Source organism: Varroa destructor, unplaced genomic scaffold (genome assembly GCF_002443255.2).
Source record: "Varroa destructor unplaced genomic scaffold, Vdes_3.0 BEIS01000001.1, whole genome shotgun sequence".
Taxonomy (NCBI): Eukaryota; Metazoa; Arthropoda; class Arachnida; order Mesostigmata; family Varroidae; genus Varroa; species Varroa destructor.
In genome coordinates, this window is record NW_019211454.1 from 12,554,880 (window position 1) to 12,573,389 (window position 18,510).

The 18,510-nt window shown below is 41.1% G+C and overlaps 1 protein-coding gene and 1 long non-coding RNA gene across 9 annotated transcripts in view; both read left to right on the forward strand.

Moving 5' to 3' along the window:
• Window positions 1-8,329, forward strand: part of LOC111243077 (stress-activated protein kinase JNK-like) — a 39,816-nt gene extending 31,487 nt beyond the window's left edge. For 7 of the 8 annotated variants that reach the window (XM_086976769.1, XM_086976768.1, XM_086976770.1 and 4 more), the window contains 6 exons: window positions 2,047-2,196; window positions 2,772-2,935; window positions 3,190-3,418; window positions 4,443-4,802; window positions 5,010-5,272; window positions 5,598-8,329. In XM_086976769.1, coding sequence (XP_086832895.1) covers window positions 2,047-2,196; window positions 2,772-2,935; window positions 3,190-3,418; window positions 4,443-4,802; window positions 5,010-5,272; window positions 5,598-5,730 — 1,299 coding nt within the window. In that variant the 3' untranslated portion in view covers window positions 5,731-8,329. The remainder of the gene's footprint in view (window positions 1-2,046; window positions 2,197-2,771; window positions 2,936-3,189; window positions 3,419-4,442; window positions 4,803-5,009; window positions 5,273-5,597) is intronic. The other variant, XM_086976771.1, reaches the window with a different exon arrangement.
• Window positions 8,330-8,879: 550 nt separating this feature from the next.
• The window catches only part of LOC147758267 (uncharacterized), a 76,316-nt gene continuing 66,685 nt past the window's right edge, over window positions 8,880-18,510 (forward strand). Inside the window, exon 1 of the long non-coding RNA XR_015318562.1 lies at window positions 8,880-13,691. This is a non-coding gene — a long non-coding RNA (uncharacterized LOC147758267). The remainder of the gene's footprint in view (window positions 13,692-18,510) is intronic.

Genomic DNA, 18,510 nt, shown 5'->3' on the forward strand with positions numbered 1-18,510 from the left:
ATAGGAAATAACTCGTCTTCCAGTTGCGTTTATTACAAAAAAAAAAAAAAAAAAAAAAAAAAAAAAGGAATCGACCCAGCTGTCATTGTGGATGTTCGGACGGCACAATGCACTTTGTCTATGATGTTAACATTTTGTATTTTTAACGGTTCGTGCCATTTTGTAATTTTTCATCATTCCCAGTTGTTTACTGAACTTTGCTACACAGACCAGAAGTTAAAGATCAGTAGAGTGCAGTTATCTTTTAGATATATATATTCCACTTGTGCACTTTCTACGTACTCCTTTCGAAACGATTTTGTAACTTCGACAAATCGATATCAAAACTAGATACTTCGACGACTTTAACGTCCGGCGCCGCCACTGACCACTTCATCTAACAGCTGGCTTCAAACGCGAAACGAAGTGTCCTTGCGTTCAGATTCGAACGTAGACCAGAACATTATTAGCAGGCGAAAACGTTATCCACTGAGCTAACGTACGAAGTAAGCTACCAATATCTGCCAAATTTCTCTCTGACCTTTTGTTCCTTACTATCAGTACAGCCATTCCAATTGTAAACGCACCGAACAGATCTGCAAAGTGTCGATTTCACATCAGTTAGGTAAGAAAACCCTTAGCGATGAATAAGCCCTTTAGTTTTTGTGTCGGATAGATATTTAAGTGGCGAAAATAAGGTCAAGAGAAAGATTTTCTAATTTCTTTTATGGTTAGGACAAATAGGAGCGTTTCCAAATGGAACCCATTTATCGACGGTCGATTTTCACCTACGTTGTTTACCACCCTACCTAAACTGTTTGTTTACTACACATCGTAGGCGTTTGGCTAAAACGTGTATTGCTGTTATTCATGTTTTTTAAAAATTATTAACAATACATATTGTAGCCTTTTTTTTTTTTTTTTTTTTCTATTTTAAAGAGATTGATATGCTATTCGAGTTAGATATTATCAGATGCGATGTTGCGATTTTCCGCCAATCGCAAAGGCTAGAATCTTTCATTCATCTGACATTTCCTTTTCAGTCTCAAGCATTTAGACGCAGAGGCTTATTGAAAGAGATGTTCGTTTTATGCCTTTTAGTTGTGGATGTAGGATTCATGACAGGAAAAATAGCCGAGCAATTTCGCTGCTTTTCAATTTATAACTTGGATTTTTCTTTTTAAAAATTTTTTTGATTTATTTTTTGAAACTCATCGAAAGCTAATGAGGAAAGTTGGTGAGCGTACGTCAACGGTGCTTTAACTATAGGAAGAAACAATAAGCTTTTGATTAAAGTTCAGGGTTTGGACCCTGATGACTCAACCAGCTAATATCGGTATTACCAGAATTTTCACTTCCAAATGATTCGTACAAACGTGTATCTGTACATATTGTAACTTATTATGCCTATGATATCGTGAGTGCAATCGCAGTGTAGTGCTGATGTCTCTGACTTCGCCAGTCAGAACTTTTTAGTATCTTGACGTAAATCTTGATCTAAACGAATTGTTATCTATTAACTTTATTCAATATGCTTACAGAATAATTGGAATTAACTGTAAGTGATAGGAACTTGGATATATTCGGAAAACTTCATATTTCTATACAATATTTCGCAATGACTTCAGATTGTGTAAAAAAAAAAATTGATATCAAAGACACTTGCTGTTTTGTCGGAAAGACACAGTTTCTTTTGGCCTGTAAATATATTCCCTAAGGAGCATTACAAGTGAGACATTTAACGCAGTAGTTTCTGCCGATAACTGTATGGATGATTTGTCGAAAATCTGAATGCACTGTATTGTTTGCTAACTTTTTTGTATGAGCTAAACCATTTAACCTTTAATGTTTCGTGATGGATGTGATCGCCACCTGTGGCATGATGGGGATCAACTTCAAATGTAGTACGTGTTGAGGGTGATATCATATTAAGGCTGACCATGAAACTGGGCCGCTAGAGTTGAAACCCAACACTTGAATTATGTGAATTTGCCGCCCCATTTACTTCAGCACCAACGTAGTCAAACTAGTCTACTAACAATGCTGAAATTTAATTTCGGTTTCTAGGAGCGACCATCGTGCCTACCAAGCAACCTCACTCCTCAAGAGGTGCTTTTCAGTTCGACGACGTCCATGACTGCTCCACACAATAATAACAATAATAATAACGCAATCAACAATAATAACAACACCGCCGTCGACAATAACTTTGACAATGTAAGTGTGAGATTCGTTCGAAGCTCTTACCCTGTTGCGAATGAACGTCCATATATATGTTCGTATATACACATATATATAGATGCTAAATGTTCATAACTTCGACTGCCCGCTAGCGACTGGTACATACTATACAATTTGCTTCATAAAACATATCTAAGATTGGATAAATAATCAGGTATCTATCTTAATTAAGCCGTTATGCGTTGAAAGAATGAATCAAATATCATCATAACAATTTATAAAACCAAAGCAGCACAATCCACCTTGAGGTGCTACATGGGTATGACTAAATCCTTTAGTTCCGCCCATTTGACGTTACCTCTGCCGGTATTTGCCGGTAAATCGTATATGAGAAACGACGAACACACGCTTTTTTTAACCTAACGCAGCAATTTTCTGCACACTTTCACAATGCATGAGGCTGTGTTGAATTCATTTTATTCATCATCAATCATGACAGTCACTGATCTAATGAATAGTTCGCTTAAAGATTGACCTTATCGAATGAAAATGGAGTTTGGCCCTCTTGATGTGGATGTGCCAAATCCTTTACTCTTTCCTTTTCACGACAGGGAGACACACTGGCAAGTGCGAACGGAAACGGGCCCCAGTCGATGGATCAAAACTTTAATGAGGCCAGGTTTTACCAAACAGAGGTTGGAAATACTTCGTTTACGGTGCTCAAGCGATACCAGAATCTACAACCAATAGGCGCAGGTGCACAAGGTATTGTGTGGTACGTATGGAAATAGTTCGTCTTTATTAACCTCTGTCCTAGCTATTGACAAATATAGACAGTTGGAATAACATTTAACCTAATTCAGTGTTTGGCGATCATATACTATTTCAACTTTTTCAAATTTTCTACATAAATTTAAACTTTTACATATTCGTTACACACCTGTACTGGCAGACAACTCATTGTTTTCTTACCCAAAACATTACAAGAAGTCTATTTATTGGTGACGATGATGCATCGCTCAATTTTAGCCGCGCCCTAGACGTTGAGACTGGTCGAAACGTAGCCATCAAGAAGCTTTCAAAGCCTTTTCAAAATGTGATTCATGCGAAGCGGGCATATCGCGAGTTTAAACTGATGCGGCTTGTTTCGCACAAGAACATCATTGGCCTACTAAACGCCTTTACGCCGCAGGCCAACGTGAGCGATTTCTGTGATGTCTACCTTGTTATGGAGCTTCTCGAAGCTAATCTTTGTCAGGTGAGTGATGTGAAATTGCGTGGACGCTGGAAAAGTTAGGGTAAAAGAAATTAGATGTCACAGAGTTGAACATCATAGATATTTTTACAGGTTCTTTCATAGTCGGTTGTCATTACTGTTTGGAGGTAAATAAGCCTCCGCGTGGACTTGGACATGTGTGGAAAACAAGGAGTGAAAAATTCAGAGCAGTCAGATTCATTTAAAAACATCGGATGTAAATTTATCGCCAGATTAGACTAATCTGGTACAAATACTGACGGTAAACGATTTGATAATATTGTGTTGTCCTAAATATCCTGCATACGTTAAACAGTTAACTGTAGGCAGTATCTCGATGCTCCAATGGAATTCGTCAAGATACCACATTTGCCTGTTAGACCACAAATAGCCTGTGTTTTCAGTATCCTTTGTGCACTGCTGCATCGTTTTTACGCAAATTTGAAGTTCGGTGACTCGGCAGTTAACAATGTGTTTTGTTATCAAGTAAAATATACGAAGTAACTTAGCGTTAATTTTCAACAACAACCGCTGTCGTTGTATTCCTATTAGAGTTGGAAAGTTTTTAACGTTAACATTTATATCGTGTCACCGCGCAGTGTTTGAATCGAAGAGAAGCCGAGCATAGCAGTGGTAAATTTTCATTATGTTTCTATATTATGTATTGCATAGGTAAAGCTGAACCTAGTGGCGTGCTGTGTTGATGATAATACGCCCTGTTCAACGTATCTGTTGATATCGGATGTAATGAAAACGATCTTTCCGGTCATCGCACCTGTTAAGTCTTCGATCTTCTAGATGCTTTTATAATGTTTAATTTCTATTATTTTTCTGATCGTAAAACGAATCAATCATAATTGAAATTCGATTTTTTAAAAATCAATACCCCCAAACCAATAGAACGCACGCTGAAGCTTCTGCGCGATTTGATGAAATGTCATTCACCAAGGGCAAGGTCGTAAATCTAAAGTTATGAAACACTTTTTTCAACTTAATTGAATTTAAGCACTGTTTTTCGTTCTTGCAGGTAATCAATCTCACTCTGGACCATGACCGAATGTCGTTTCTCATTTATCAGATGCTTTGCGGCGTCAAACATCTTCATTCAGCCGGCATCATCCATCGAGATCTAAAGCCTTCCAATATTGTCGTGAGTAGTTCTTGCGAATTAAAAATTCTTGACTTCGGCCTCGCGAGGACGACAGGAAAGGAGAGTTTTACGATGACTCCTTACGTTGTCACACGATACTATCGGGCACCTGAAGTTATCCTTGGTATGGGCTACAAGGAGAACGTAGACATTTGGTCAGTAGGCTGTATCATGGGTGAAATGATTCGTGGTGCTGTGTTGTTCCCAGGCACCGACCATATTGATCAATGGAACAAGGTAGGTAAAGTAAGCTATTGTAGAACCCTGCTTGCATTTTTGCAACAGCAAAAAATTATTTTTCAACGAGATCTTTATTTTATTATTTATTGTCTTTATTATTATTATTATGAATCTATACAATACTGGTCCTTGTTCTCTATTGACTTCAAAGGCGCAAACGGTCTGAGGCCGATGTCAGGTTCCAATTTTAATTTATATTACCAGGTCATCGAGCAGCTCGGTACTCCCGCAGAGGATTTCCAACGACGTTTGCAAAATTCGGTGCTGACATATGTCCAGTCACGACCCTATTGTCAGGGGTATTCATTTGATAGGCTGTTCACCAATTCCTTCTTTGCTGACGACAGTCCCGAAGGTCTGGAAAGGGCCAATCAAGCCAGAGACCTCCTATCGAAAATGCTCGTCATCGACCCAGAAAGACGTATCAGCGTCGATGATGCTCTTCAACATCCCTACATTAAAGTCTGGTACGAATCTACGTCGTCGTCGAAAATATTTAAATAATATCATGCGAAATTGACATAATCACGGATATGGTAGTAATATATAACCTATACGCGCAGAGTTTCACAAGTGTTCTTATGAAGTCTAAGCTATAACGAAGATAATTTGATAAGTCCGAGCTCTTACAGTCTCCTTGTATAGGCCATTATTTCATAGCTTCGTTAAGTCTACCTGATAAGGTAACCAAAGCTACGCCTATCATTTCCAAAGTGACGTCTCCAGTGTAATATTCGTTATGTTATCATTGAAAGTTACCATACGAAACAATGCTTTTAATATGGTTCACAGGTATGATCATGCTGAGGTGAACGGTCCTGCACCTGAACGATACGATCATAGTATCGATGAACAGGACCATTCAATCCACGAATGGAAAGAGCTGATCTTTCAAGAGGTAATGCAGTGCCAGGAGCAACTGTAGCTATAATCGCCCCATTGGCTAGCACAGAAAACTTGAGATCCGAACCTGAGTCTGGAGATTTTACCTCTTTATGAATGCAATAAAAGTACGGAACTCTCTAAGGGCACGACGACAATCAGGAGAGAGAGTTCCTGCAAAATCGAATTCAATCTCTGATCTGCTGGCTTGATCGCCTGCGAACCTTCTTATTGCCCACAAGCAAGGGACGTATCAGGACCTACCTGAGAGAATGTGCATAGATACTCACGATTAATGGCAGAAGGCGATCATTGCATGACGCTTCTATTAACGCAATAAAGCCGCGCTCAGCTATGAGCAAATACTTAGGAAGGGACAGCAAGAGCAAGAATGGTTTCAATCACTTTAAGCGCGAGTGGATGAAAACGCTAATCGAAATCATTCCGACAAGCGTCAGTCATTTATATATATATATATATATACATAGATATATATACATATATATGTACCCAACGCATAATAAGAAAGGCACCGCACCTTCCATCATCGATGAGGAATCAAACAAGAGGTCTTTGACTATAGAACTGGTAACTTCAACTGAATTAGAAAGAGACATGCAGCGCCTAGCTTTAGGGCCACCGGCCGCACAATGGAATCTGAGAAAAATTCACGATCGGTAGCTACTATAGCCACCTGTATGAGCCAACGCTGGTGGGTGTTTCGAAAACGAAGATTTAAGATGACTATTCTAGTGGGAAAGCGTGTTTTCGTTGGACAAGGGCGCTTGGAAAGATTCGAATCCGTATTTTTTGAGGGGCTAATAAACGAGACATGTCGGCTAGTCGCTTCATACAATTCTCAGTTGTGAGTTTCCTCAGCTGTGCGTCGGTGCACCCGCACTCAAACAAAATAACGGCACCAGATTGCAGTTGTACTATTGCCACAACGACAAATTAGTATTAAACGAAGACCTTCGACGAAACAAAAAACAGACGAAAAGGCCCAAGATTCAACAAAAAGGACCCCATAACACGAAAAGTGGCGTTTGAAGCAGCCAAGGTTCGATTGACACAAGGAACTTGACGTTTATATAAGTTGGCACTGTTATTAGAGGCGTATAGAAACAACTGATTTCCTGTAGAATACGTGTTTGTAGACAACGAATATGACGTAACAGATTAAATTGGTTATCGTGTGGTCGTATCGTATATTTATGACGCCCATATAACTAGCTGTCGTACACTTGAACATTGCAATGTTATGCAGAGTCTTTGCACAGGATTCTCTTGACTTGACTTGACCTGATCCAGTGATTTGTCAGCTACACGAATTATGTTGTCGGCTCAACACTGAATCTCGCACCGGAACTAACCAACAAAGAATGTACGCTTACACTAGCGAGGACTAAAATATATAAATATTAGATATATACATATATAGCAGTGCTATGATAATTTATAGTTTAAATGTAGTCAATCGTAGAGGGTTGTGCACTTTTATGCTTTGGGTGAAAATGGCAGGCATTTTACAGTTTGTAGACTCCATGATCCGCTCCTGTAGATGTATTGCCATTGTTAGTGCTGAGCTGATTCAGGTTCCGTGGATCAGGAGAAAAAATTGTAAGCTCGTAAGGCTACGTTGGCAGGAAACAGAAGCCCTAATAGTTAACATCGCGGACCAGTCAAAACAATCCTTTCTTCATCCAAGACGAGTTACTTGAAAGCTGTGAACCGTTTACCATTCGCTGATATCTATATAATCATCGAACGAAATCCAGGGTGAAGAAAAAAAAAGGTTCAAAGTGACTTTAAGGAAAGCAGCTTCTTCTTGAAGAACGACATCTCTCATAATAATTATTCGGTTATTCCATAGTAATCTCTGCACAAAGCCCACAGTTAATTGGTTCGTAGAACAAGTAATCAAAGGCATCGTTCAGCAGATGTCTATTGCGAGAAAGGGGTACAGGCACAAATACAAATCAGGCGAAACTAAATAAAGAAAACTACAGAGTGACACCGATTGTTGCCTTTCAAGTAGAATAAACCGTACCATTTGATTGGCAATTATCTAGATTTACTGGATCACTATGGTGATTACATGTATTATATGATATGTATGTACGACCGTACCGATGCAATAGTTAACGACATAAAATATATACAGACCATTTCAGACATCGCATCGATGACCCATTTATATTCTATATTTCCAACCAGACATAATTCGAACTTCGTGCTCCTTCACGTCATTTAGAATACAAGCGATCACTGAGTCACTATGTAAATTACCCGTCCTATGACATCAGAAAGACATTGCATGTTTTGATAATAATTTCGAGGGGGAGAAAATAATCAGTAAATCGCGCTCCGAAATCTAACGCAGAGTTTGGATAAGGAAGCTGTCAAGAGCTGATCAGGAATATGCGCAGGGCAAGACAACTACTCTGTGACACAGTTTATCTTGAATCGTTTGAAGGGGGGTAGAGATGGAACAGAAGAGCTGCTTAAGCAGTGGAGCAAGAAATCACTGATGTAATGACCTGCTTACCCAACATAAGTTATAAATATTATATTAGCCAACAGATAAAGTTAGGAAGTTATAATTGAAGCAAAATAAAACTAAAGTTTCTTACAGTTCACTATGCAGCTTGTTTTAAGCGTACTCATAAATTAAGCACAGAAAACAACTATATGGGAAACTCTGCGACTCTGCACCGAAAGCATTCTGGATCCTATACGTTATTAATCACACATAAACGTTTATAGAACGACGATAGGCGTACACGTAAAAATATATACAGTTACATATTGAATCTGTACTTTTTCTATTGCAGGCAGTTAGGCTACGTATTACATACAGATCGTGTTTACTATACGAATTTTTATACGTAAAATTATAATCGGCTTCAATAATTCTCCCGGGTAAAAATATAGCATTGGACGTTGCAAGACCGAATACAACCTTTGGCCTTTCGTGCTAAGGAGGCGTTTCGGCAATATAAATGTAGTATGTGGCATGCCAATAACAATAAATTTCAAGGAAAAAGAACGTTTTGTTGGATCCGTTTTTGTTATTCACAGATGATTTAATACTTCGAGCTTTTTCTAAATTGTTAGATAGTGCCTGGCTATAAGGCATAGTACCCATCACTGTCGTATCAAAGCAGCGTAACTACTATTATCACAAAATTGAATTGGTTTTTAAAGCCTGCACAAGTTTCCCGCTAACGTCACCCATAATTGGAGCAAACATGTACAAGCTCGCAGAAATGACCAAACAACAATTGTGACACGCTTCGAAGTTATACATACGAGGCTATTACAATATATTATCACTTAAAATCCGCTAATTTCTTTCTTTATTTAGTCGATCGACCAGCTTAAATTAGTACTCAAGCCCAAAAAGCATTCCGCAGTTCTCGAAGCCATTGAATTTGCATGGGCACGCTCATACACAATACGACATTGCGAACAAGAGCCTGCGAATGTACTAGCCGAAAGGCTTGCAGCAGGAAGCGACTAATACTGCTAGAATACGGGTAACAACAATGGAAATAGGTAAACATAATATATATATGTACATGTGTGTGTGTGTGTGTGTGTGTGTGCAAACGAGCAAAAATAAACACAAAGAAACCATCATATCTCCAAGTGGTCTATTTATTGAGACCCCTTTACGTTAAAGCAGATCTAGACAAAATATTCATTATAGATTATGTGACAAGCATACTGCCATGCTGGTTCAAATCTCAGCGGCAACAAAATGGATCATTTTTTTATGATCACTGACTAAGAAGAAGAATAAAAAACTGAGGAAAGATCAGAAAGTTAAGATAATAGGAAATTTGTATTAAGTTTAATAGTTTCTTAAATGATTGCCATGTGGCAGAAAGATGCCGTATAGGTCCAACAGAACCGGCTTCGGTTAGATTCTTAATGGGGGCAAATATTTCACAATAGATGCTGAGAAAACGATTGTTTAATATATTAACCAGAAAAAAACACTGCCTTAAATATTGTCGATTTCAATGCCGTAAACACACCCACATATTAAAAAAACAGCAACTGTCTATGATCATCTCTCCAGTGCGCTCATTCTTTCAAAAACATTAAGTAATGCCGTAGTAGTTTTAGGTTGCCACGCCAAAAACAAAGGGGTACTTATAGTGGGCCACTTGTCTCTGTATGAGAGCTAAATGCTACACTACCCTATAACTAAATGAATCAAATCGAGCCGGTGATGATATCATATAGTATTTTTCATGTCATAAAACAACATGTTTATGAAGTGACATTTTTATCTCTTTGCTTTATATGTAATTAATATTATAATATATATTAAAGTTACTATAAAATTATTTTCAATTGGTGCACGGGGGCTTTCAGAAACGAAAACAGCAACAACAAAACTATAGTTCATCTCCTAAAAGAGCCACCTGGCAAATGGTATCAAAATTGAAATGTTTAGCATCAGAATCCGTGTGCGCACAGTAACCTTACTCCAAAAGTTCCACTAAAAATTCAACTTCGAAACAAAACACTCAAAACCAAAAAAAATAATTTACCAAACAGCTAGGTTACGTACTACCCATTCGGCTTGGAGGGCTATCCAAGTTTATTATCGCATCGCATCCTTAAGTGAAAATCTTATGTATTTCTCTGCACAAAGATAGCAAAAATAAATAACTTACTTGTATTTTATTAGCCGCGTAACAACACATTTTTTTTTGCTAGCACAATCAATGAAGATATACTCTTGCAAATACTCCTATGCGTCATTATTTGCGTGGATCAAAATATTTGTTATCCTATCTTTAATTCGGTTCTCTCCAATTTACCCGAGCAGCTTTCGAAAAGCCCCTTATCTTTTGCTCATCAGCCATGCTTGGTACGTTCAGCCACCGTATAACCAGCTTCGAGCCAGTCGTAGTTGAACGTGTGCTGTAGCCTTATTCGGACCTTCACAACGCCTCATCATACCGCTCCGTACCGAGGACTCTTGCATAGAGCTCACATGGGCTTCCATCGCTTGCGGGCCATTACTCTTTCTTCTCTCTGCGAACCTCTAAGTGGGAAGCGCTTTCTCCACATCGAGTTTGTCGTGCTCCGCGCTGCCATCGCTGCTGCTATGTTTCTAACAGTGAGCAGTATACTTACTCCGCAAGGATATATGACCAGCCAAAGGCCGATGCCGTAAAGCAGCCAGCGGCGGTGAAAAAGGCAAAAGGCCAAACTTCGCAATGCCGACGATAGTTGGGGTTAGCGAAGACAGTCGGCCAACGTGGGTGTCTTCGGCGCAAGAGCAAGTCGGTCAAAGGCAGCCCTTCCGAGAGCTATATATATATATATATAGCGACGGACGGGTGTGTTGAAGGGCGCAGCGTAGATAGGACTACCTACTACAGCATATATCACACCGTGACTCGCGATTCTTACCGGTCGTTCGTTTGGTCGGTGACGCTATTCGTCGACGATGGCCCGATGGGTTTGTTGGAGAAAGAGGAGGAAGACAGGATGTAATCGACAGTGGATTGTTCAAGGTATGAAACGACCGCGTCCCAAAAGCCAGCCCTAAGTAACCATTTTTCTTACATACCGTGTCTTGTTACTGGTAAAGTTGTTTCTCAGTATTATAGCCATAGTTTTTTTTTTACTGGGTTTGTTCTTACAATACATCAAATACATTCCTTCGTACAGGTTTGCAGGAAGTGGTTGACACGTACCCTTGTTTGAAGTGAGCTCGCAACACTGTTGAGGACCCTACTATCCCTAGAGGTAGTTTGACCAATGGCATCGTTGGTCGTTTGCGTGCCATTACTGCTACTCTCGCCACAGACGTCCTAGTCGCGGTACTCCAGCCTTGGCCGTACGATCGCCGCTCAACAGGTCTCCGTACCTGCGATCCCTGCATTCCACCAAGAAAGCTTCTGCTGGTGTATCCGGCCATAAGATGAACAGACGTTGCAAGGCCCGTATGACGCCCGTGTCTCTTGCGTTCGACATTGAGTTGGTTGTGGAACGATGGGAAGAGCGCGAACGTCGCTATTTCTCTAACCGTGGCTACCGAGTATGCGAAGGGTGTAGTGCGTGACTTATAGGCGGTTAGGTCCCTTCCTGTCCTAGGATCCCGCTTCAGTCATACCTATTAGCCCCTATAGCACCCTACCATCGGGGCTGCTTCAAGTCGTGTGCCTCACCAGCTTCCGCAGTTATCAAACTACGGCTACAGCCTTCGCCATGCTGTATCATGGAGTCTGCAGTCATGCTGTGTGTTCAGAAGTTAGACACCGACAATCAGACGCACAGCGTCCAAAACGTATCTAGAAAAACATTCGGAGTCCGGCCTTACAAAAAAGCGAGGAAGGGGAATGCAGAATGAACGGAATAATGTGCTTAGCGTACGTCGTCCAGAGTACTGCAACCGGGAATTGTATATGAAGCTTACCGTGGGTTTACATGTATATATGTTACAGCCACTCGTTAATGAATTTCCGAGCGGTAATCTTGATGGACTGTTGTCTTCAAGTGCTTGCTTGTTTAATACTTCGTTGTCCATTTGACTCTATTAGAACTGTATAAATGATTATTATTATTATTATTTTTTGGTTGGTAAATGCAGCAGGCAACTAAAAATCGGTCGATAGAAGACAAAAAATCAAGGGGACCGCCGGTCGAACCGATTATTTCCTTTTTTTTTTTTAATGATCATTTGCAACCATCCTTGGCTTGACATGGTAAAAATTAGTACAAGCACACATTCACAGTGCCTATATCAAACCCTTTATAGTAGTTATACTATGTTGTCAAATACACTACAGTACCATAACTGTTTTCGTATTTTTCATTAATTTAAACATTAAAACGACACGAAAAAACGCGTCACTTTTCAGTTTATAAAATTCGTGACCCCTATAGTAATTTGTCGTTTTCTTTCTCGACTTCATATTACAGTAATACCAACCCGAGTTCTGGGTTAAATAGTAAAGAGGAACTTCTGTTTATATCAGGGCATATGCAAAAGTTCTTCTTAATATATAGTAAGTTCTATAGAGTGACTAAATAAATAATACTACACCAACTAATTTGGAACAAAACATATACATTTGGATCGGGTCAAATCAGAGCTGCATACGATAAAGCGTAAGTTACAAAAAAAAACATTTTTCTGGCGAGGCATGAACAACAAAATCCAAAAGACAAGATTCTCTAATCAAGACAAGCAAGAAACATTTTCTATAAATAAGGGCCTGTGCCTTTGGTAACCGCAAAAGTTCGTTTTGTTTCCACAGGCTTCCTTCATACTTACACAGCAAACATCAGAAGCGTAACTATCTAAGAAGGGCAGAAAAAACGTGACGGTATGAGTTTATTGCGAAGCTTTGCTATGCTCTAATTTAAAAGTGCAAATCATTCTTTTTTTTTTTTTATTGTTTTTATATGAGAATACACGCGATGTTCTTCTGCTCGTTGGATCACTAAATTGGATGGATGGTGCTTAGGTTGGATGGTTGGTAGCATCACGTGCTGCCGACGCATCGGCAACCGCGAGCGTAGCGGATGTGACCGTCAGCGCACGTGCGTGATGTTTATATTGTGCCCATTCGTTGACGCATATTTATAGCTCCGGTCGCCGCTTACTCCTAGTTCATCGCGTTACCGACGCCCGTGGGAGAGTTCCAAGAGTCCCCAGACGTGTAGATAACAGAGGTTTAAGCGATATAACGACCCTATATACAACCTAGAACAACTTCACCAGAACGACTGTTCGGTCGGTGGTCGGCTAGGCTTTTCTCTTTGGTGCTAATTTTTTGCGTTTGCGTTTGCCCCTGCATAGAAGCGGTGTAGCGGCCGTCTGTGTGTGTAATAGTTTCTTATTTGTGATGATGAACGGCGCATTGCCGTCAACCTTTGCGCATATCACGGATCATATTCTGAATGACTAAGTACTTCCGCTGTAATGAACTCTAGCGGGCAGGAAAGCAATTTTAAGGGCTATGGATACAGGTAAGAGACGTTGGCAAATGAATGTCCCGGCATTTCAAAATATATTCGCATCAAAGAAAGAGTTATTCGAATCTGTGGGACACAATGGAGGCGTCTTAGAGAAATGAGCGAAAGAAACGTCTGCAAAGCTAGATGCATAAAGCGGTCAGGCCTCAATCAGACAAACTTTCGTCATCATGGCGGTAATAGCTGCTCCTCGTCCGGCACTAAGTCAATACTGGATTTTTCAAGAATGGAGGAAATCAAATCAGATTTTTTCAATTCACCTTTGCGGGTAGTCATCAAAAAGAACACATAAATTCCATAAATTCAGGTCAACAACACAATATCCCATATAATACCCCAGAGAGGGTATATAGAACCATTTGAAGATAGCTTGTATCATACGGATTATATGAATGTCTATAAGACTAGTTTAAGGTATTTGCCAGATGCCCTAAAGATGGTCATAAGGATCATCAAGCAGAATGGTATCTGCCACAGCTTCCCCAGCATCTGGAGCAGCATGTAGGGCCGGACTTGTGAAAAGAAAAATTCCTGCAAAATCTACATTAAGTGAAATCGGCTCTGCCTCAATTAACCACGTGATTTATGGAAATTGCCATAGGTTAAGCACAGAAAATTCGAAATCCAGTACCAGGCGTGAAGCAGCCGTTACCGCCACGATCGCGGAAGCCTGTATCTGGCCCTGCTACGAAACTCGCTCTATTAATTCGCGTGAATCTTATCTAAACCGATATAAGAAGAAATCGTATCGACACAAATGTGAAGCTTGTAGTTTTAGCGAAACTGTCCCTTTTCCTGCCATTTCAAAAGCGTACGTAAGAACTAGTCGAATGATTTAATTTTAATTTTATTTGTAGCAAAATGCGGGCGCAATGCGAAAACTACTTTGAAGTTTAATACATTTTATATTTTGATGCCTTATTGCTGCAGGCGGATATTTTACAAGCTGATTTGCTGGAATCTAAATTAAAGGTTTGAAGCTTTCAGCTATTTCTCATGGAGCTTCCTCTGACTATCGCACCACCGCAATCGCTGAAACTTTAATTTCTTAAATTCAAATAAATATTTGGGCGACACCTGACGTTTTTCTCGCAAGCTTTACAAGGAGTAACGCGAGCTATAAGCGTTTGACATCTATTCTGTAGTTACCGTAACCGCCTTAGTGTCTGACTGTCTGCATTTACTGATGCTTTATGATTATTTTACGTCGCGATTGTGTTAATTACATTTTAAGTTTTATTCAAACCCTTTTGAACCTTTTACTACATGACAAGCTGCCTGTACCCGGCTTCCGACGTTTTCTGGGGCCTATCTCTGTAGCAGAGCATTTCTATCACTCCACAGTCGCGCTATCGTTGCTTACGCGTGGCACCAGTTCTTTTTATCTTTAGATTCTTTTACAGAAGTAAGAGGGGGGAAAGGCAAAGGCATATGATATAAAAGCAACGACTGAAGGGCTCGGCGAATGCATCACCTGACATCTTCGGGCTACGTCGGTGTAGCTTCACTGCGTCTGTCTTTTTGAGCAGACATCTCACACAGGCGACTCGCTCGGCTGAAAAGTCAGGTCGAGCTGCTTGAGAGAAGAACTTGACCGAGCATGGAACAGGGCCATACCTCTCCTGTTCAACTGGCTATTACTCGACGTTGAGCTTAGTGATTTAGGTTGGAAGATATAGTGAAGTTTGCACGCCGAATAGCAGCTTATGCTGGCTCCTTTTGGTCCTGACTCTCAACTTCCTCGAGGCTGCTACGAGGAGCCTATTCTGTCTATTTCGTGCTTGTCGGTGGCCTGAAGAAGGCCCTCTGCTGACGGTCGGCTCCCTCTCCTCTTCTCCTGTTGCTGAATACTAGGGCGAGATAGGTGTCTGTCCTTTTTGTGTTAGACGTCAAACTCATGTCAAAAAGCTACCCCCGGCCAGAAAATCTTTACTTCCTACCATCCCGTCCCGCCATCACGTTGTCGCTGTATCCCGGTATCATTTTTGCAGCGTTTGTTCCTCCTTCTACAGCTCTTGTAGCCCATAGACACGGGTATCTCTCAAAGATGGGTATATCACACTCGCACCTACTTGTGACACGGTCACAGGACGATCTGTTCCGTCTAGCTTTCTCCTTGCCTTTTATTATTCCCGTTTCTTAGTCGCTGTAAGTGGCGGCGACGGACGAGCGGAATCGTCCAACGTGAAAGATGCATCCAGCTTGTCGCCTGTAATCTGTCGTGCTCGTTGTTGTCGTCTAGGGCACAGCGTTGTTCCGCCGACCTGACTCACGGCGGCAAGTCAGCTTTCCGCTATGTTGAAGTTTATCCGCCGGCTTTGTGCCAGCAGCAAACATGCAACACGTCATGTCCAGCAAGGTGTCTGCTAGTCATGAAAGCTATGGGAAACGTAGAAAGAAGGGTGGAAACGACGGGCCCTCGGAGCGAGAAAGACGAACCTCTACAATCCACAGTAATACAGCGCTATCCAGTGATCGAAGTAGCGGCGTGCTTACTAAAATACTCTTCATATACCTTGCTTATAGGCTAAATATTTGCTCTGCGAAAAATTTCCCGGTACAACATTGTTGAGTTGGTCGTCTCTGAGAGTGATCAGTCTGCACCTTAGCTGAACACTGGTAATTTGTTTCTCGAATAAGTGCCTGTATCTAGATCTGATTGTATAGGAAGCTCGTAACAGATTCAGCATTCAAAAACCTCATTGCACCCTTAGAATGGCGGACGACCTATCGCTTACCTCGTGAATACCATGAGATGCCTATGGAATAGGGCCAAGAATGGGATGTACCCATGTCATAGGACTTTGTGGGTGTTTCAATAAAGCCATTGCTGTGGTGAACTAAAACGAAAACGATGCCAAAATAATATGCCGTATGAGGCTGCTCCAAGATCCCTATAATTGTGCTATATGTGACGGCCAAGAGGCATCTAGCTCTTCGATACGGGGAATAGGTTGAAGAAAACTGTGCATATTTGATTCTCGACTCTTTAGCTTAAAATCGGTCTGGGATTTAAAGGTAGTAGAACTCTATGATCTGTTCTGTTTACTGCGCACCGAGCAAATGTCACCCAACCGAGAAGCAGGAATCAAGGATACAAGGTTCAGGTTCCCTTAAGGGTCTGGCTGCCCGCCAGAGTACGATAAAGTCATTTAGAGTATAACACCAACAGCGGAATGTAGCACCAAAAAAATCATTTCATAAAATATATAGCGATGGATTGTCAACAACAGAACGTGCACAGTCCGGAGTCGAACTATAGAAGAATATGATTCTATAAACCAGATATAATTGTAGGTCATACAACTCGTAGGTGAATAAGCCTACAACAATATATTTGCTTGAACAATAACCTATAAAGACAATAAATGCGTATATACAGTAAATAATGTTAATAACTGAAAATAAATAATAAAACAAGTTATACCGTCGTTTAGCTGGCAAGAAGGTTTATTTATTTGAGCGTGATTATATAATTGATTACTTCATTATCAATAATGTTAGAGCTTTTATCAAGTATCCATCCCGATACAACGTTTATCACTCCAACAAGACATTCTTTGCAAATTGTGTATGCCATCTAAGGGGCATCGTTTAGATTGATGTTCGCACTGTGTAATCATACGTGCGTATATCCGCCACACCGTGGTATCCTCGGGCGACTAATTGCAGGCATGCGAAACAAAAAAAAGTGAAGATAAATAGATTCCGTAACGAGTGCGCAGTCAAGCGCAAAGTAAAAGTCAGAGGAGCCAGTTAACTTTATATCATTAGTGGCTGCAATATCATCAGCAACAGCAGCATGAACTCTGTTAGCTAGCGGCTTGTGCCACTGACAGACCTTTCGTAAATAGTCCGGAGCCCATCAGAAGCTATCTCCGCCTAAGTAAAGACAGATAGAAAGAATAGGAAATGAGTCAGTGAGGTGGGAGTATTACTCTCATTCTCTAAGTTCACGCCTGCCCAAATTAAGTGTGAGTGTAAATGTGTGTGTGGGTGGGCAGATCCCCGTTGGGGCTGGTTGGCGAAGAGACAGGACAGGCGACCAAAGGTCGAATCCAATGAGCTGATAAATTGCGGAAACTGACCTGGCAACGGTAGCTGTGGCGACCGGCACCCAGTTAGCTCGAGTTTTTATCGTCCCACAGGCGCTTTCCATCCGCGTTCCCGTTCTGTAATAGTACCGTTACCCCATCGCTAATTCCACACTCAAAGACTAGCTTAGTTTGTTGCCCGCCTCCCGGGTAGCACTCATTTTATCCTCGTTGCTTCCTCTTCTGTCGCTAGTCCTTTGCTTCTACGCCAAATATCTCCATGCCCCATGCCGAGAACTTCACTAGACGCCAGCAGGCCAACCCCTTACAGCAACTGCGAAATTCTTAAACCTCTAGACGACAGTTCTCTGTTTCATTTACTCGAGCACTTTCCAATTTACCTCATGAATTGTTTTACTAACTCGTTTTTAGCACCGTTCTTCCGTCTGCTTTCCCTGTGCCACCTTACATCCTCGTTCTCATAGTTCGCTTCGAACGAGAATGGAGGTCCGGTAACTCGTTCGCGCTGTCCGGGGGCTGTCGCATGGCTAGATATTCGCCGCTGCCGCTGCTACTGCTGGTCGAGTTGGTGCTGCCAGTGCTCTGGGGACGTTTTGCTTCTCACTTGTCCGAGCGAATTTAGTATTTCCTCTAACACACGTGTCTGTATCCTCCCGTCTTCGTTCATGGGGGCAGAAGTGCATGCACTACAGTGTCTTTGCCTGCCACTGGTAGTTGCGACTTTTCCATTTAGCTAGAAGGGGGGGGGGGGGGGGGGG